This window comes from Felis catus, chromosome A2 (assembly GCF_018350175.1).
Source record: "Felis catus isolate Fca126 chromosome A2, F.catus_Fca126_mat1.0, whole genome shotgun sequence".
In the NCBI taxonomy this organism is placed as follows: Eukaryota; Metazoa; Chordata; class Mammalia; order Carnivora; family Felidae; genus Felis; species Felis catus.
Genome location: NC_058369.1, coordinates 56,426,755 through 56,444,910, shown reverse-complemented (window position 1 = coordinate 56,444,910; position 18,156 = coordinate 56,426,755). Strand labels below are relative to the sequence as shown.

The following is an 18,156-nucleotide window of genomic DNA, read 5'->3' as shown; positions in this document are numbered from 1 at the left end:
CCAAACTAAAGACCACATCCCTCAAGGCTGGGTGGAAATAATCCAGGTCTGCCAGAGGCAGGCAAGAGCTCCTAGCACCTGCCCTGGGTCAGGCCTGCCTGCAGGATGTCCGCTTTCCAGCGAGGGGGATGACAGTAAACCAAATCTGGCACACGGTGACGTGCACTGTGGATAGAAATACCCTCTCAGGGGAAGGGGTTAATGTTGCAAGTACAAACAGGCTGGTCAGGGAAGGCCCCCAGGAGATGAAACCATGTAAAGACTTGATGGTGAGGGAGCCACGCAGGTGTCTGGGGGGAAGAGTGAGCCAGGCAGAAGGCATTGCCAGTGCAAAGGCCCTGGGGCAGGAGTGTGCCTGGAACCCAGCCAGTGACCGCAGGAAGAGATGAGGGCAGAAGGATGATGGGGCAGATGATCAGGACCATGAGGGTTATGGGGAGGACGCTGTTTCTCACTGTGCGTGAGGAGGGAGCCCATGGTAGGGGGCTGAGGGGCTGGCACTGACCTAGCTTTTATCGGGATCCCTCTGGCTGTCCAGTGGAGAATGGACTGAGTGTGAGAAGGAAGGAAGGAAGGAAACAATGAATGAATGCATAGAGGGGCTGGGGAGGGGAACCAGGAGCTGAACAGAGCTGCACACTCAGGAGACACACAGGGGTAAGGCAGCATGTGGGTCGCAGACTGCTAACTGTGCCCTGCAGGATAACCAGTGCTCTCAAAGCTGGAGCTCAGCACAGACTCCCAGGAAGAGTATTTCCACTAGGTCCCCACCAGCGGCTTCACTTTGCTGCCCAGGACCCTGGAGCTCAGAGAGTGGTGGACCTTGCCGAGGTCACATGGCCTCATTGCTGGATAGGTTAGGAGGCGAATCCACATCCTCCTCACCACGACACCAGGCTCTGGGCCCTCCAGGGGGCAGCAGCATCCCAACTCCTCGGATCCACCAGGAGCTCCTTCACTCCTTCAGCGTCAGTCTAATGAAGGAGGAGGGCTTGGAGAACGTGCAGGCTGGTGACCCTTTCCCACGGAGAGGAACGTCTTCATGCGCGCGCCCAGTATGAGGTGTGCTGGGTCTCCTGCATGCCCCATGGGACAGGGCTCGAATTTACCGCTCTCTTTATTTTAATAAAGACCATTCAGGGCCCTGAAAGTTAATCTCCCAGGAAGACAATTACATGTCAAATAATACACCCACTGAGCAAATGATTAAGAAAAACCCAGCCAAGAAGGTTTTGCACAGGCTAAGTCTGAGATATGTGAGCTCAACATGGAAGGCCTCGGAAGGTTATTACCAGGTGGAAACGAACACAGGCGCACGGGTGAGGCAAGGGAGTCTATTTCTAACGTTTGCCCCCACCCCCCACCCCCGCAACTCGTTTCAAACCCGAAAACAGCGTCTGTTGGGAAAGTCAGTCTTCTCTGTCCCCTAGTAAAAGCAGACAAGCCCTGAGCTGAGGGGTCGCAAAGGGACACGGCTTGTGGGTGTGGTCGGCCCCACGCAAGTCAGGCTGGCCTGAGTCAGTGGCCAGCATACAACCACGAGGGTTCACATCTAAATGTGGCCTGTGACTTCTGAAATGTTGGGGGCCAGTGTCCCTATCAGCGATGATTGGCGGCAATGGAGAAGCCAGCTGAGTCCTTAGATGGGCCCAAGTCTCCCCACCAGCCAGCCTTTCTCCGTTATGTGGTAATGTGACCCCAGCAGCTCTGAGTTTGCACTCCGGATCCAGCCTTCAGGTGTGGACAGTGAGGCCCAGAGACGTCAAGCAAGTTGCTAGGAGTATAGTGCGTGACGGAACATGGAACCCAGGCCCAGTTCTGCGCCCCCCAGTACCCTACTCTGCCCTGGGCCCGTAGCAGGTCTGCCGCTTGGCCTGGAGTCAGGCTGATCAATCTGGGTTATCATGGGACTTGCTATATGTAGAACAAAGGCTGACCAACTACGGGTCTTGAGCCAAATGTGGCTTGCTGCCTGCTTTTGTAAGTCAAGTTTTGCTGGAACACAGGCATGCTCACTTCTGTCTGTATCGGGGTATGGCAGCTTTTGGACGAGAGCAGCCCAAGAGATGCTGCCCACTCAGGCCAATCCAGCTGCTTAGTGTGGGTTCCCTCCAATCCTCAGTCTGGCAACCCTTTTGTGCCCTGAGGAGGCTCACATTAGGGTGCATGGCCCCTTTGCAAGGCTGTGAGGGTGAGCAGCCTGTGGGGGCAGGGGGAGGGTGGTGATAGCGGAACGTCAGGACCCCATTTATAGATCAGGTCATCCTGGTTGCTTTAGTAAGCTGTGACTGCTGGGGGAGGGCAGCTTCTCAGGGGTCTTGATGAGCTCACCAAACTGCGCCCCTAAAGCGGGGGAGTCTAGGACTCCAGAGTGTTAACCATTGGAAGTTGTGCTCAACTCCTGAACCTCAGTTTCTCTGCCTATAAGGGGGGCTCATATTCAATGATTCCTGAGGCCCTGCTCTGCCAGAATAGTCTATGGATCTCAATAAAGACCCACAGGACTCTGACAGGTGGTGAGCAGTGGCTCCTCTGTAAAGTGGGGCTATTAGTGGCACCTCCCATCCTCCCTCCCCTCACAGCCACAGTGGATTGCAATTGTGCAAACCGGAGATGCCCAGACTGTGAAGAGGTAGACAGGGCTCACACACAGAACTCAAGAAAGGGCACCGGTAGGACTGCCATTGGTGGCATAACTGGCAAATGTCATGGGCAGTGACCCCACCCCTGACTCATGAGCAGAGGAGCTCTCAGGTGCACCTCCCATGGGAGCTCCTGGCTCCCCTAGGCTTCTCTGGCTCAGTCATGAGCCCTGCTTCCTTCTGGTGGCCCCTGGTTTATTACATCTGTTTTCCATCCTTTTACTTTTAACATATTTTCATCTTTATATTTAAGGTATTTCTTGTAGGTAGTACATAGTTCTTGCTTTTTAAAAACATCTAATCTGGGGTGCCTGGGTGGCTTGGTCAATTAAGCGCCGGACTTCAGCTCAAGTCATGATCTCACAGTTTGTGGGTTCCAGCCCTGTGTTGGGCTCTGTGCTGACAGCTCAGAGCCTGGAGCCTGCTTTGGATTCTGTGTCTCCCTCTTTCTACCCCTCCCCTGCTTGCTTTCTCTCTCTCTCTCTCAAAAAGAAACATTAAGAAAAAAAACCCCACCATATCTGACAATCACTGCCTTTTAATTAGTGTATTTAGGCCACTTACATTTAATATGAATACTGAAATGATTAGACATATCTGTTTGTTTTCTTTCTATCTCATTGGTTCCTTGTTCTATTTTTCTTCTTTTCCTAACCCTTTTTTAAAATTATTTGAATATTTTTTGTGACTGCATTAGAGTTTAATCTTTACAAGTTAAAAAAAAATCTTGCATGTTTATACACAACCTGTTGAACATATGGCATGCAGTTATAATAACTATTTTAATGGCCTTTTCTGCTAATTCTAGCATCAGTGTTTATTTTGGGCCAGTTTGATGAATTTTTCTTCTCCTATGGGTCATATTTTCTTGCCTGTTTCCATGCCATAAAACTTTTCACTGGACGTCAGACTTTGTGAATTTCGCCCTGCTGGATATTTTTGTATTCCTCTAAACCACCTTGAGCTTTGTTCTGGGACATGGTAAGTTATGTGGAAATAACTTGATCCTTTAGTGTCTTGTTTTTAAGGTTGTCAAATTCAGCAGTGCTTGGCTTAGGGCTAATCCTTTCCTACTACTGGGGCAAGTCTGTTCAGAATACTTTAGCCAATGTCCCAGGCATCATGAGGTTTTCTAGTCTGGCTGGTAAGAGCAGACACTTGCTACCTCCGACTTCTTTTGGATAGTTAATTTCCCAGTCTCTCTCGCACATGTCCTAGCCAGCACTCCACTGAATACCCAAGGGAGAAACTCTGCAGATGTCCTGAGTACTCGCTTCATGCCGTGCAGTCCTCTTTGATACTTGTGGTGAGCTCTAGCTGCTTTGGTCTTTCCAGACACTCAGCTCCACCTCTTTAACTCAGGGAGGACTCCAGGCTCTGTCCTCCCCTCCCTTACTACACACACACACACACACACACACACACACACCACCTGCCAAGTTGGGTCATGACCTCTTCCCAAGGAAGATGCTCAGAGCACCACAGAGATCACTTCCCTCCTCTCAGGGATCACTGTCCATTGTTGCCTGATGTTCATTCAGTGTCTTCAAAACCTGTTTCATGTGGTTTGTCCATTTTTGGGCTGTTTCAGCTGTCCCATTCTGTTGGAAGCCTGGTTTTGCACATCAAATGGGTTGTGTTTCTCCAGCAAATTTCAAGGAACGCCAGGGGATCCTGGAACTGGATCCCACATTACAAGCAGATGCTCCCTTCACACCTGAATCTCCTCCCCATGACCCCAGAAAGTGTGGGTCACCCCTCTGCTTTCTGATTACAAAAACGGGGAGGGGGTTGGAGCTCTTTCTAGAGATGAGAAAATGACACGTGTTTCTCTTGATGTCAACATTGCCGTGGCCAATGAACTTGCAGTGCAGGGGTAACACTCGGAATGTCTAACCAGATGGGCCCTTTAGCACCTGTTGTGCCCAGAGGGCTGTGGCAATGGAGGAAAGGCTGGGAGAGCCGTCCTAGCTGGCCAGCAGCCTTGCAACGGCCTCCCACTCTGTCCAGGCTGTTGCAAGCACCGATTCAGAACATGTACCCAGATGATGGAGCTGGAATTTGCGGGAAGCTAACTTCCTGTCCATGTGCAATGTCTCAGGCAGCGATGAGCCCCCATCCCTGGAAAGGTGCAAGCAGGAGCTGATCCTCCAGCAGGGACGTAACAGGAATGCTGAACTACACGGTGCCCTCTGCCTCTTCCATGTGGTACAGCTCTCACGACCACGTGCCGGGAGTGAGAATCCCACTTCATGGACTCACAGACCCTTCTCCCTTCTGGAGTGCATTCCCACAGAAATGCCGTGCACAGACCTGCGGCACCTCCCTGCATCGTCCCCGTGGTCCTGGGTGGCTACCATCCACGCCAGGCCTGGCACACGCTGCCTCGCTGCGGGGACTGGGCCACGCCTCACTCAGTCCGTGACATAACTGGCCGCTTCTGAGAAGGCGCTGTACCGAGTCACAAGGGTTAGCAAACTAGTTCAAGGTAATTTATGACCCTGGGATGCTCGGGTTTCTAAATACAACAGACCACTACAAACTGCAAAAGCTTCAAGCTCTCTCCCCAAGGGAGACGGCCCGGCCCAGCCCGGGGCAATGGTGCTGACGCCAGGTGGGCAGGACGAGCTGGCACACTCGCAGGCCTGGCTGGCTTAACTCACTATGAGCCCCAGGGAGGCACTCCTGGAGGCCTCGTGAAGACCGCTCCCCCCCCCCCCCCCCCCGCGCCGCCGCCATTCTTCCCTCCCTTGTCTCTGGTATGCATGAGAAGGTGATGAAGATTTTTCTCCTGCGCTGGGATGGCACCGAAACCACAGTGCATTCGGGGTTGCTACCTCCTAGTTGGCTTCTCTTTTTTAATGCTAATAATATTGATTTTGGGTACAGTGGATCTCAGGCAAGGGAAACTCCAGTAAACGAAAGCTGACTATAGCCAAACGTGGCTGATGTTTCTTTTTCCCTCGGGGTTGGCAGGCCCTGCCTGCCTTTCCATCTGCCCAGTGCTGGCCTTGAACACCCGGAGTGGCTTCTCTGCACGCTCTCCTGTGGGCTGCCTTCCTGCCTTGGTGCTGGCGCCCAGAGCTTGAGACCCATTTCTGTCTGCAAGAGGACTGTGGTCTTTGCCCTTGCTCCGCTGAGCTCTGGCTGCCACCTGCATCCAGCATGCGTTCCCAGCACCCCCCGTCCCGGCTCCAGGCCGAGCTCATCTGGGGCCTGCTACCAGGTACAGTGACCCTCCCCTTCCCTTGCAGACATCAACTGTGAGTCAGCCCTGAACGCAGGTCCCCAGTATACCCATACCTTGCCAGCCTCATCCTCAGTGCACACTCCCAGCTAGGAGTAGGGATTCGGGGTGAGTGAGACACAGCCCCGTCCTCAGGCCTTGGCCTTTTTGACTCAGGAGGCTGACACACACATGCGCCAATGAGGGACACAAGTACACTGTCCTCTGTGACGGGGGCAGGGCGGTGAGCCTGGGAGAGCCCAGAAGAAGCCTGGAGGGCTTCCTGGAAGAGGTGGTGCCAAAGGTGTGCGATGTTCCATATGATCTCCGCAGTCCTTGGGTGTAAGCATCCCAGAGAAAGACACCTCCATGGGGACTGTTGAGTCTATCGCTACTGGCTAGGTGGCATTTGGTGACAAAGGAACAAATGGTCCGAGCTTCCTCTGCCTAGTCCTGGATTGTTGGGGGTCTGGTTTCTTCAGGGCGACAGAGACACAGCCATGGCTGACTGTTCTGGGGCCCTGGCTCCTGCCTTGCTCCTCTCTCCAGAACACGGGACACTGCGGTTGACCCCTAAACAGCTCTGTTCCTCCACCCCCCTGTCTCCGTACCCTTTGCACTATGATGGGGCAGCTCTTCCCACCAGGGGTGGGGTCTAGATCCCCCCGCTTTGAATCTGCGCTGGCTCCGTGACTTGCTCTGGCCGACAGAATGTGGTGGAAATGATGCCGTGCCAATTTCAGGCATAGGCCTCAAAGAGCCTCGTGGCCTTGCGTGCCCACCCTCTCGGGACCCTGGCACCACCATGTGCAGAAGCCCAGACGGCCTCCTGGAAGAATGGGACACGTGTAGCCTACTCACCACCGCCCCTAGTCGCCCCGGCCAACAGCCAGCCGGCAATCAGCCGACCCCTGCCATTGACCACACATGCTTGAGGGAGCCCGGAAGACCTGCCCGAGCAGCTAGCTGCCCAGCTAAGTCAACAGTTGGTGCAAGCCGCTACATTTCGGGGTGGTTATTCCGCAGCAGAAACTAACTGATCCCGGCATCCCAGCATTCTGGGCAGGATGCACAGGCTGCAGGATCTATAGGCAGAGGCCTGGCTGCAGACAGATGGACTGGTGGCCTCGGGACCGTCACCTGGCCCTCATGTTTGCTGTCACCTGGGTTCTGCTCTACAGCTAGGATCTACAGTCAGCACAGTTACGACCAAGGTCTAGTTGGCCCGGGAGCGGCTGCGCCTAAGCCATCTGGCCTCCTCTGCGGTTTCCTGGACCTACCCAGGGCCTTCCAGCCGCTTTCCATGACACTCCAGGTGAAAGCCAAATGCCTCACCATCCCACACGATGCTCCCTACTCCCACCCTGCTCCCAGCTTTGCGCCTCTCACTGCACTCCAGACACACCTGCCTGCAACCCATAAGACCCAACCTGACCTCCGGGCCTTTGCATGTGCAGCTCTCCTGACTAGCATGCTCTTCCCGGATACCCGCACGGCTCCCCCCCATTTCCTTCAGGCTCTGACCCAGTAGGTTTGTTAAACAAACCGGAGATCACAGATCTTTCTTACAAATGGCCTGCGTCACTCCCTGCACACTCCTCCCGCTTTATTTCTTTTCAGAGCAATTAGCATGACTGGGTGCAAAAGTGTCCACATTGTGAGACATCCAGTGGGAGCCAGGAAGGTTAGGAAGGGGGAGTGGGATGCTGAGAAAGACGTCGGCATTGGGACCTTCATAGCATACAGCCACTGGCTGGGAGCCGATGTGTCCTGAAGCAGCCTGGCACCCCCCACTGCCAGACAAACCAGCAGAGACACCGTTGGCAGTGCTTCAGCCACATGTAGGAGCCGGTATCGCACTCGGCAGCACAAGCCCAGATTTATGGCCATGGCATAACTGCTTACAAGTGTCATGCAGGTGACACATGTTTGTCAAAAACACCTCGTCTTGAGGTGGCCACAGAGAGCAGTTCCTGGAACACAAGGGGCTTTGCAAAGCAAGGCGTCCCTGGGGCTCCTGCCTTCTGAAACCCCTTAATCGAGGGCCCAGCATTTAGGGCCCTTCTCAGAGTTTCTAGAGCCTACAAAAGAGAGAAGTCTCTAACTGGAGCTGGGACTCCCCGGCCGCAAACAGGAGCAACACCGGCTGGCCTGGCTCAGCCTCGGAAGCTGGGGAGGGCACCCTCCAGGGCCAAGGAGGTCCAGGGCAGGCCCAGACCCACCATGGATCCAGGGTTCAGGGACAAAGCTCTTCTGCACTCCGTGAGGGGCCCCATGGCAGACCCATCCCCGGGTCCTGGACCAGTCACCAGGAGGGAGAGCTAGGGCCTGGTCGGGGTCCAAAGGGACCATGCAGTCTCGTGGTACAAACTCAACCCTCCTCTGTGCTCCTGTTTCCTCATCCTCACAAAAACATCCATGGATGGGGCGCCTGGGTGACTCCGACGGTTAAGCGTCTGACTCTTGCTGTCAGCCCAGGTCACGATCTCACAGTCAGGGGACCGAGCCCCACATCGGGCTCTGCACCGACAGCATGGAGCCTGCTTAGGATTTTCTCTGTCTCTTCCCCTTCCCCACTCTCTCTCTCTCTCCTTCTCAAAAAATGATAAAGAAAGAAACATAGGAAAAAAATCCATACATGGCTACACAGGGCCTCCTGGGGCACCTGCACGTACCAGGGATCGCAATGGTAGAAAGAGGGAGAGGGGAGAACACGCGGACAGCAGGCATGAATGACTGCAGGTGTGCTACAAATGATCAGAGATCTGAAGAGCTCAGTACTTAGGAGTTTTAAAAAGGCTTCTTGACATGTGACTGGAGAAAGGCGGCCCAGTTAGTAAACGGTGCTGGGACATCGGAACCCATTCCAGACACATTAAAAATCTATATTTGAAAGAGAGAAGTTGAAGAGGGGGATATTGTGGGGGAATATCTTTGCAAACTTGGCGTTGGGAACAATTTCTTTACCAAGGTGTTAAAAGCTCAGTAAGCATAAAAAAAAAAATCGATAGGTTTGACTGCAGTAAAATGTAAATTTCCTTTCACCAAATGACGGGTGAAAAGACAAATCACTAAAAGCAGAAGGCCTCTGGCATATGTACAACTAGGAAAGGATCAGTATCCAGAATACATAAAGAAGTCCTACAAATCCACAGGAAGAAGAGAGGCAATGAGCAAAAAGACCACAGCAGGCATGTCGTAGAGGAGGAAACGGAGTGCACAGATGAACACGGGAAAAGCTGCCCGATGTCACGAGGATGCAGGGAAGTGCAAGGTAAGGTCCCCGTGAGAGATTTCACATCCATCAGGCTCACAGCGAGGAAGACATGTGACATCTGACAGCACCGAGGGTCTGAGAGGATGGAGATCAGCTGGCACCCACGGTTGATGAGTGTGAAACCTGGTCTGGCCACACTGAAAACCGCTTTGGCCTTTTCTTGTTAGGTTGACCAGTCCCATGCCTTAGCACCCTGCAAATCCACTCCCAGGAGTCACACAAGGCACACCCAAGAAGAGTTCGTCGCAGCACTGTTAGCAAGAGGAGGGGGAGAGAGGAAATGACCCAGATACTCCCTGACAGAGCAATGCAAAAAGAAATTGTAGCACAGTCACACAATTTCTTTCCACACTGGTGACAGCAAACTCCAGCTACACAGCAGCACAGCTCAAGCTCAGAGAGAGGGAAATGTTGAGTACAAAAATGCAAATTTTAGAGATCTACGTACAGAGAGGAAGTTTTTAGAGCTTGAGAACGAAGAAGCAATCTAATGTTTAGGCTTATTCAGTCGGCCTGTGAGCAAGAGAATGGCAAACAAACAAACACCAAATTGCAGAGAGGGGTGACCTCCAGGCAAGGAGGAGATGGAAGTGACTGGGAATGTTCTAGTTCTGGAGTTGAGCTGCGGGCCCACGGATGTTCATTGTCCCACCATCCTTCAGAATGCACGAAACACACGAAGTATTAAAACAGAACAGAGGCAAAGGGGAAAAACAAGAAGACAAACATGGTGTGGGTCCAGACACATCCAGTATGATTTCCTTGTCACACACATAGTTGACTGTTTTCACGTGGTGTCACGGGGGGTCCCAAGAGTTCCGTCGAGAGGCCAGAGCGGGAAGTGAAAGGACAGGCAATTGGACGAGGGCATTCTTCCCTCTGGGCCTCAGTTTCTCCATATGCAAAATGAGGGGGTGTACCAGGAGTGCCAAATGGCTGGCGTGCATAACCCAGGCCTCCCCTTCCTCACCCGCTGCGGACACTACTCATGCATTGCAGCACTGTTTCACATGGAGCACAGACACGCAGCGTTGGGCTCCGCAGCTGGGCCCTGCAGGCTGCCGGGGATGCCAGTCTGAGAGGGCACACTAAGTGATACCTACGTGCTGATCTGGAGAGACCCAGATCCCTCCAGCTGTGGCCTGGAAGGTTCTGAAGCCTCACCAGCAGGCACTAGCTAGTCTGAGAGGCAGGGGCCCTAGGGAGGAGCCGACTGGCTTTGGAACTGACCCTAGCCGGACCCTGGCAGCGTGCAGCCTCAGCGTCTACACTGCCCACGCCTGTGGCCTCCGGTCCGCCGCGGGGGGGCCCCTGGCCCCCCCATCATCTGACCAGAGCCCGTGCTCCCATCCGTCGGGTGGGCAGGCTCATGTCTACGCTCTGCGGGTGAGCTCTGCTGGACCTGAAAACGGCAAGATGGGCGGAGGGCCAGGCAGGAGCTCAGCTTCACCCTCTAGCCCAGAGAGCCGTGGAAGCGGCCCCGTTGTGCCAGACTCAACCAGCTCTCCGAGGCAGGACGATGGCATTCCTTTCACCACCACCTAGGCCTGCCTGGGCCTGCAGGCCTTTGCTCCTCTGCTCCCCTCCCTACCTGCCCCCCTGCCCCCGCCTGTCCCCTCTTCCTCCCCTTATGGTCCCAGCTCACAAGACTCCTCCTTGGTTGTGCTATTCCATCTACCTCCCACCCCCCATCCCCCCAGTGAGCGCTGACGTCCCTTCCTCTAGACAACCACCACACAGAGGTCAGCTTTCCCGAGGAGAGCTTGTGTGCTGGGTCTGGTCCAGTTTCTGTGGGTGTCTGTCCCCTCCAGTATGGGGAGCCCAGCAGGGGCCACCTCACACCCGCATGAAGATAATACCATCAAACAGCCACAATTCCTTGGAATCAATGGGCTTCTCCGAGAACTGTCCACCTACTGCCTCAGCCGCACAGCCAGTGAGGTTGGCAGTCGGGGAATGGTACCTCCCTCCCTATTCCAACAGCGAGAAACTCCAGGGCCACAGAGGGGGGTGACTTTTCCAGCATCACTGCCCACCCTCCAACCTTCTGGGAGGCTGAGAAGCTTTTCTGTCATGTCCCATCAGGGCCCTCAAACCCCAGGAAACACCTCACTTCCCCAGAGCAGGGGCCTGCTGAGTGACCACAGCCCCTAATCATGGAGCATCTGGTTTCATCCTGGTCCCTGCGGATTCTTTTAACAACAAGATCACGCGGAGAGACATCATACCCAGGGACGTGATGCTTCGGCGATTCGTCTCTCTTTCATTTTGTTCACCTGATACACGTTTTAAATGACTACGGGGCTGTGTACACAGGAAGCCTTGATTCACTAGAAAGAGCCGTGGCGGGTTTTCTTAGAAGAAGACAAAGTCAGGAATTTAAGGCATCCAGACATGTCCAATGAGCAGAGTGGAGGCAAAGATGTCTCTCCCGCTGCTGTGTCCGGGAACACAGCTGCCCACACACGCCCACCACACCCTCGGATCAGAGCCTGCCACTGATATCCACGGTGTGAAAGGGCTTGGAACCCACTGTCATCGTTATCACCATCCCTCGACCCCAAGAAGCCAACACCATGAGCTTGCAAAGGCACTCCAACAGGAACGCTCACTTGTGTTCCCAGGAATACACACAGACGCCAGATATTTACTTCTGGTTCCAACTTCTCCTGGGTTCATCCTCTTTCAAGTCCTGGAAACTCTGGGCACCACTTCTTGCCCTACAATCCCTCCGTCAGATCCCCCCATCGCCCACTCTCCCAGGAAGCTCCCCCCACCTGGACACCTCCAAATCCTCCTCAAAGCCGTCTCTGACTCCCCCTCTTCCCGGCCTTCTCGCTGGCCTCTTTACACTAATTTCCTGCTAGAACGATCATAATGGGTTCAAATGCTGCCGCTTGCACACCTATCTCCCCCGTCACGGGGCAGGTTGTGGGAGCAGGGCGCAGGGCTGATGTACCCCCTTACCTCCAGCCCCTCAGCATGGGCCCGGGCACATGGGTGGGGGGTGGAGTAGGGCCTCAAAGAAGCATGATCTAAATCCCTGGGCTCTGTTTTCCTCCAACTTAGAGTGTACTGAAAGAGCTCTAATGACAAAGAAGGTAAATTCTAGGTATTCTGAACAGAGACCAGGCCATCCTTTCCTGAGTACTTCACAGTGAAGCCAAGACCTCACTGGTGAGTAACTGTCAACTGCCCAACAGTGGGAGTGAAGAACTTTCCTAGGAGAGAGAGAGTCACAGACAAATGTTGTAAGGAGGGAGGGAGCAACTTGTGTAAGGACCGAAAGGCCAGTGGTGCCTCCGCAAAGCAATGGGGCGATGGGCAAGAGTTCATGGATTATGCGTATCGGTTAGGTTAGGATGGATTACGCTGCGTAACACACAATTCTCTAAATCTCAGTGGCCTACAATAAAGTTTCTTTATGTCTCAGACTACATGCACATGTGGCTCTCCTTCGTCTCCTCTCCCCTCTGCACTCAGGTTGACGGAGCAGTCTGTCTCTATCTGGAATATTGCCATTGTCGTGGAAAAAGGAAAAGAAAAGTGGTAAATTACTCACTGGTTCTTAACGCGTGTGCTCACATCTGTTTTCACTGTTCAGCAGCCTCTCTGCCATGCCTGAGGACAACATGGGCCGTGCTGTATAATCCTCCAACCGAGCAGGGCACTTCGATACAGGGCACCGAATGTGGGGGAGTGGTAATCCAGTTCCACACCGTGCTTATGAGTTTGTCATCTTTCCTAGGATCAGTGAAATCTGTTGAATAAACTGTTCATTTCTAAAAATCCCTCTGGCTGTAGTGAGAGACACAGATTGGAAGTGGGCAAGGGTGGGATTCGGGAGAAAATTCAGGAGGCTGCCTCAGTTGCCCAGGCAAAAAAAAAGAAAAGTACTTTACACTAGGGTCATGGCAGTGGAAATGGAGAGAAGCCAAGAGATTGAAAAGATGGAAGGGTCTAGTGATGTACAAAGAGGAGCAGAGGTGAGTGAATGTGTGACCCCAGAATGGCGAAAAGATACAGCAGGCTTGGCTTCTCATGTCTTAAACAGTTGCTGGCTCCCATCTTTGGGGAGGACCAGCTACTCTACTCTCTGCTTGTCCTTGGGCTGTCTATGTTCTCCTAAGAAATCTCCCTTCTTGCTTGACAAAAAAGGCTGAGCTCAATAAAGATGGGAAGACACGGATGGGGTGAGCAGCCGAGTGAGCCGACAAATGAGTGACACAGTGACCAGGGGAATTAATTCATGTCTCCAAGTGTTCAAAGGGTGAAGAGAAACTAGACTCAACCGGAAGAAAAAGAAAGTCCTCCCACTGGGAAAGGATCCCTCGCCTCCCTACTGACACATCAGGCATCTTTCTTCTTCCACGGCGCTGTGACCAATTTCGGCTATAACAGAGAAAGGGGAGTGGGTGAGAGAAGAAGAAGGGAGGGACAGGGAGGCAGAGGAAGGATGGGCTCCATGGACACATAGCAACCTCTATCGGATCCTCTCCTCTCCTCCATGTGGCCTCCCTCCCTATGCTTCCTTTTCAGAGTTCCAGACTTGACTTTCAGTGGTGGGAGGGCTTGGGATTCACAAACACCTCAAAAGAGAATTTCTGTAGCAGCAGCATTAGGCCACCTGACAGGAACTTAGAGCCTTGGGGTCCACACAGGCACAGAAAGCCACGGGGTCTCCTCTGCCCTGGGTGTTCTCATTAGCCAAGAAGTGGAAGGTTCAGACACAGAACTGTATGGCACCTCCTCGGCCCCTCCCCGACCCATGTTCCCAGTGCACCTGGGGCCGATCAGCTCGGGGAAGGGGCCACATCGATTCCTGCCACCCGCCTGAGCCGGAGCTGTCTGCATGCTCAGAAACCATCGGCTTCCCATTAGGCAGATCAGTAGCCTCCACTGGTTTCCAATTTGTGTTTCCAGAAATTCATCTCCCAGCCACCTTTTTAATTCATCCCCTCCACCACACCTGGGGCACAGATAGATCACCCGTCCTGGGCCACCTCTGCAGACCACAGACCACGAGGCTCCGCGAGCCACAGGGGAGCTGCAGGTGTGTTTAAAGCTGACCAGCTGCTTCCCGGTCACCGCAGGAGCTGACCCTGCTGGCTGGATGCCATCCACTCTGTCCCCTGCTCCTCGCTGAACCCCCGTGGAAGGGGCTGGGTCCTCCCTCACAGAAAGAAAGCAGGTGGTGAGAGGCCAAGGCAGTGTCCTGAGGTCCCCCAGCTGGCAAGAGCTAGGACAAGTGCACCTTTGAGGCAGGCAATTGGCAAAGCGCTCCCCAGATGCCGCAGGACAATGGGGTCTGGCTGGCAGGTGAGCAGGAGGGGCCAGCAGCTGAAGGTTCAGGGCAGGAAAAGGTGGAGGGAGTGTGATCCCCAGGAGCCTCTGCTTTCCCACACCTGGGGTCTCCTGGGTATTCCGCACTGCTCACCTGTCTACCCCTCCGGGGCCTAGCACCCCATCAGTGTCTCCATCACTGCTGCATCCCTGGTGCCTGGCACATAGTAGGTGCTCAGTAATGGCCGCTAAATGAGCAGTAAATACTTGCCGCACTTTGCCCTGGGCAGTGTTCCCACAGCTTCTCTAAATGACCTTATTTCAATTTCACAGCTGTCCTCGAGGCGGGCAAAACTAGTGTATGCATTTGATAGGTGGGAAGACTGAGGCCCCGAGAGGTTCAGTGACTTCCCCAAGGTCACACGGCGAGTCAGCGGTAGAGCTGCGATCTGAACCTGACTCTGGAACTGCACTCCACGCTCCCTTACCTATTCCCGGTGGCCTCGGCTCTGAAGGGCAGGAACTGGGTCCTGTGGCCCTTGGAACCTCCACCATATATACCATCATGTAAACGTGTTTGTTGAGTGAATAAATGAGTGAATTATGCACTCCTTGTCCTTTAAAACACAGTACAGTCAACCAGTCTGCTGGCACAAATCTGGAGTGTTTCTGGTCGGGGATGAAGGGGAGAGAGGAATGAATCTCCTGGGGGACCCAGAGGTGACAAGCCTCTCAGTAGTTCCAACTCGGGGGCCATTACTAGGGACCCTCTGATCTCCCCCCACCTCCTTGCTCACCAGTCTGTTATATTGGGGTTCTCTGTCATGTATACAGAGGGCACAGAGCCATGATTTGGTTTTATGTGGTGTCTTGAGACTTTCCAGTGAGATAAGTGGATTACTGTTGACCCAACATCTGGGCAAAAAGAGCCTGCTATGCGTGGTCATCCAAGTCAGCTTCTGGAGGTGGCCAAAGTGAGACATGAAGGGAAGGGGGCCATGATGGACCCTGCACCTGTGGCCAGTGAGAGCAGGTGAGTCCGGAGCCAGGGCAGAAGGGAGGAGGGGGACCGCAGGGGGGAGGGTGGGGTAGGGAGAGCTGGGACATCCACCGGCTGAGGTCTGGTCCCCAGTGGGTGCACAGGAAAGAGAGGGTGATATCCAGAGTGTTTCCACCCAGCTCATTCCTTCCCCACCAGGTGGGCAGTCCCTGGAAGGGGACCCGGGGCTCCCACTGCCCACACGCCATTGTGACCCACCCCCCGGGCTCCCGCTGCCCACACGCCATTGTGACCCACCCCCGGGTCTCCCGCTGCCCACACGCCACTATGACAAATAATGACAAATCTACTTCATCTCAACCCCCGCAACATATATGCTGGCAATCATCCTCCACGCTTATGGCCTGCCCAGATCCATCTAAAGGGTCTCATGGCTGAGGTTTCATTAAACGGCAAGAAACGGCATTTTCCTGGCCACAGCTAGCCCCTCAAGGTCCTGGAACCTTGAGTCCTAGAGTAAGTCTCCAAGGAATTCTGGCTGTCTCCCTAACCCCCTCCCAACCTGAGGGTATATAATGAGCTAACCGTCACGACACCAGTGCAGCTCTCCCTGCCCATGGACCTGTCCCCGTGCTTTAATAAAATCACCTTTTTGCACCAAAGACTTCTTCACGAATTCTTCCTTGGCCATCGGCTCCAGACCCACGAACCCCCCATCACTCCAAAACTTCACCACCTCCACCTTGTGCTTCCTACAACTCCAAATCCAGCAGGTCACTATCCCACCGACACTCCTCCAGCCTGTGAAGCTGTTCTGGATCTGGTCCCACCCGTCGCCCTGGCCAATCTCCTGTGCCATGTCCCCGGGCTTCCTGGAGCTCAGCATCGTTCCCTGCACTTAAAACGCAGGGACGGGGCTCCTGGGTGGGCCTCAGTGGCTCAAGCGTCCCACTCTTGGTCCCCACCATCTGTTTTGTGAGCTGGAGCCCCGCGTCGGGCTCCGAGCTGATAGCACAGAGTAGACTTGGGATTCTCTCTCTGTCCCTCCCCCACTCGCACTGTCCCTTCTGTTTCAAAACAAACATTTAAGTCCCTTTAAAGTTAAAAAACAAAATAAAATAAAGGCACGGACACGTGGCTCTCTTATGGCTCTCATTTATTTGCAGTTTTTTGGGGTTCTATTTTATTGTGTTTTTTGAATAATTTTTTGAATTTACCAAGAGTTTTGAGAACCCGATTTTTTGGCTCTAGGGACATCCTCCCTGGCTGCCTGTGTTCACTGCTGGTGTCGGAGTTTGTGGCTGGTGAGTTGCATCTGGGCCCGCTGATCGTGGTCCCTATGCTGGTCCCTTCGGAGGTCAGACTACTCTGCTCTGAGGACAGGCCTGTGCTGGAACAGGTTGCGATGGAGCTCCAGCAGCGGACTGTGGTTGGTGTGCTGATCTTGGGCTGGATGGTTGTCAACGTGTACCACAGGTTTTCACTCCCCAGGGACATGAAAATCCAAGCACTGTGTTCCCTGTTTTCCATATTTCGTTCCGCTTCCCAGAAGACTTCCCCCTCAAACGGCTCAAACCCGGTGGCCAAGCAGTACCAAACCACCCCCAGGCTCCAAGCGTTTGCGGAAGGGGTGTGCTCCCTTTGCTGCAGGAAGAGTCGCGGGGCAGAATAAGGGGGGCTGTCCCAGAAAGTGTGGAGTTTGTAGCCAGCAAACCGGATGCTCAGTCCAACCCCCGTGTGTTTTACCTTCAGCTTCTTGTCAAAAAGCAGTGTCTCCAGCTTCTGATCCCCGCCGATCATACCTTGTTGGTGGCAGTACTCCACAACCGATAACAGCTGGCAGAATTTGTCTGGAACCTCCTCCGTCACTTGGCCATGGTGCGTAAAATCGTCACACAGCTTGTCTCTGCTTACATATTTTGAAAGGAGGACTAACGATTTCTTCCTGTTGATCACCTTGAGTGACTTGACAATACTTGGGTGACTTGAGGTCTTCATATTCTGGGCTTCACGACAAAGTCCCTGGAGGCCAGCGGGGTCCTCCTGGGTTTTCCTGATGAACTTCACATCAGACTGCTTCCCGGTTAGGATGTACTGGGTCAGCTTCATCGTGGGGACGCTGCCCTCACTGGTGGTCTCGGGGATCAGACGTCCTCCTCACCAGCGGTAATGGCCTTACGCCCCTGAAGGATGGTGACCTACTAACTATACTAACGCTAAATAATTCTAATTACACGGACTATGCTAACCAACAATACCAACCTACAAAATTTGCCAATACTAACAATACTATGCTTATGAACTATACTAACAATATGAACTATACTAACTGTACTAAAACGCTAACACAAAAAAACAAATGAAAAACACACACGCGCACACACACACTCACACACACACACACACACACACACACAAAAGAAAATGAAGGGAGGAAATGAAGAAAAATTGAGAAAAAGAAAAACTAAAAAAGGAGAAAAAAAGGAAAAAGTAAAAACAAACAGGCAAAAAAAATTGGGAGAGAAAAGGAGTAGAGAAAAAAGAAAAATGAAAATAAAAAAATAAACAAAATGAAAAAAAGAGAAGTCAAAATCCAACTAGCTAGGGTCAAAGGCCGACAGGTCACCAAAGCTTCCTGGGCTGTAAAGACCAAACACCCAGCCGAGCCAGGGTCTTATATAGACAGGTCTTGCCATGACTTCACAATGTGAAGGCACATGTGAGGGCA

At 53.3% G+C, this 18,156-nt stretch overlaps 2 protein-coding genes and 1 long non-coding RNA gene across 10 annotated transcripts in view; 1 reads left to right on the top strand and 2 right to left on the bottom strand.

Moving 5' to 3' along the window:
- The window catches only part of IQSEC1 (IQ motif and Sec7 domain ArfGEF 1), a 689,800-nt gene that overhangs the window by 299,518 nt on the left and 372,126 nt on the right, over positions 1-18,156 (bottom strand). The gene's annotated exons all lie outside the window — the stretch shown is intronic.
- LOC123384146 lies at positions 14,155-15,034 on the top strand. Its single transcript, XR_006594833.1, has 2 exons — positions 14,155-14,464; positions 14,762-15,034. It is a non-coding gene; the product is annotated as an uncharacterized LOC123384146 (long non-coding RNA).
- Positions 16,568-17,843, bottom strand: LOC105260366 (MAP/microtubule affinity-regulating kinase 3-like). The gene is made up of 2 exons (XM_019825147.3): positions 17,175-17,843; positions 16,568-17,072 (listed from the first exon to the last, which is right to left on the bottom strand). Exons 1-2 carry the CDS (start codon positions 17,535-17,537, stop codon positions 16,581-16,583), a joined length of 855 nt encoding a protein of 284 aa, XP_019680706.3. The 5' UTR covers positions 17,538-17,843; the 3' UTR covers positions 16,568-16,580.